The 1,315-nt window shown below is 36.4% G+C and overlaps 1 protein-coding gene across 1 annotated transcript in view; it reads left to right on the top strand.

The window, feature by feature from the left end:
* CSMD2 (CUB and Sushi multiple domains 2) overlaps positions 1-1,315 on the top strand; it is a 752,464-nt gene that overhangs the window by 697,433 nt on the left and 53,716 nt on the right. The window contains exon 55 of the mRNA XM_012554226.1: positions 163-401. Coding sequence (XP_012409680.1) covers positions 163-401 — 239 coding nt within the window. The remainder of the gene's footprint in view (positions 1-162; positions 402-1,315) is intronic.

Below are 1,315 nucleotides of genomic sequence, written 5' to 3' on the forward strand. Positions count from 1 at the left end.
AGTGTCTCCAGTCTCTGTCAGACCAGTAAGTCTGGTCTTTTTTTTGTGAGTTAGAATTTTGTTCTACATTTTTCTCCAGCTCTGTCTGGGACCCTCTATTGTGATCCCTGTCAGAATAGTCAGTGTTGGTAGACAGGCACCATCCAGCTGTGCTGGACTCAGTCTGGTCAGGCTGTGGTCTGTGAGCTTCTCTTCGATTTACTCTTTTCCTCCATCCGCCACCAAAGCCGGACACTGTGGGATTCCTGAGCCCATCGTGAATGGACACATCAATGGGGAGAACTACAACTACCGGGGCAGCGTGGTATACCAGTGCAACGCTGGCTTCCGCCTCATCGGCATGTCTGTGCGAATCTGCCAGCAGGATCATCACTGGTCGGGCAAGACCCCTTTCTGTGTGCGTAAGTATGTTGTCCACTCTCCCTAGTCATGGGGCTCAGATTCAACATGTACTTTCTCCCTTTTTTTCGTAATTAGGTTGCCTAGAGATTTTTTTGTGTATTTTGTCAATTTTTCAAAGATGTGATCATTACATCCCCATCACTTTTCAGTTCTCTACCTAATTAATTACTGCTTTCATCTTGATTACTTCCTTTCTCATATTTTCTTGTGGTTTACTTTTTGTTCTTTTTCTAACTTTCAAGTTGTAAATTTAATTCATTTATTTTCATTCTTCCATTGTTACTGATTTTTATTAGTGTGTTTATGACTGAAATTTCCTGTGATAACTGCTTTAATATGTATGTAATGTTTTTATTGTCTTTCAGAAATTCTCTAAGTCAGGTATTAATTTCCCCTTTCATAGGAGTTTTTTAATACAAGCCTTTCAAAATAAATTTTCAGGTGGAAGAAACTTTTTGTTTCTGTTGTTTGTCATTTCTATTTTTATTGTATTAGATATATTTCTACTTTATAAAATTTATTGCTGCTTTCTTTGTGACCTAATATGTGATAAATTGTTAGGAATGTTCCATGTGCACTTGAGAAGAAAGGGCACTAGGGTGTAAAGTTGTATTTATATATATATCTTCATGTTTATACACACACACACACACACACACAAGATCTACCTTATTGATTATGTTGTTTATATCTTCTGTATTCTTACTTATTTTTTGTCTGCTTAACCTGTTTTGTTCCAACAGATGTGTGCTAAATTTTCCTATTATTAGTGTGCTTCTATCTATTTTTCCTTCCATCTCCTGTAGTTTCTCCTACATAAAGGTAGTTGCTGTATTAGGTATTGCAAATTGTAGTTTTTAGCCTTTAAAAATGTCCTTCTTTGTCACTTTTAGTATTTTTTGGTTTGAATTCT

Source organism: Trichechus manatus, unplaced genomic scaffold (genome assembly GCF_000243295.1).
Source record: "Trichechus manatus latirostris isolate Lorelei unplaced genomic scaffold, TriManLat1.0 scaffold00015, whole genome shotgun sequence".
NCBI lineage: Eukaryota > Metazoa > Chordata > Mammalia > Sirenia > Trichechidae > Trichechus > Trichechus manatus.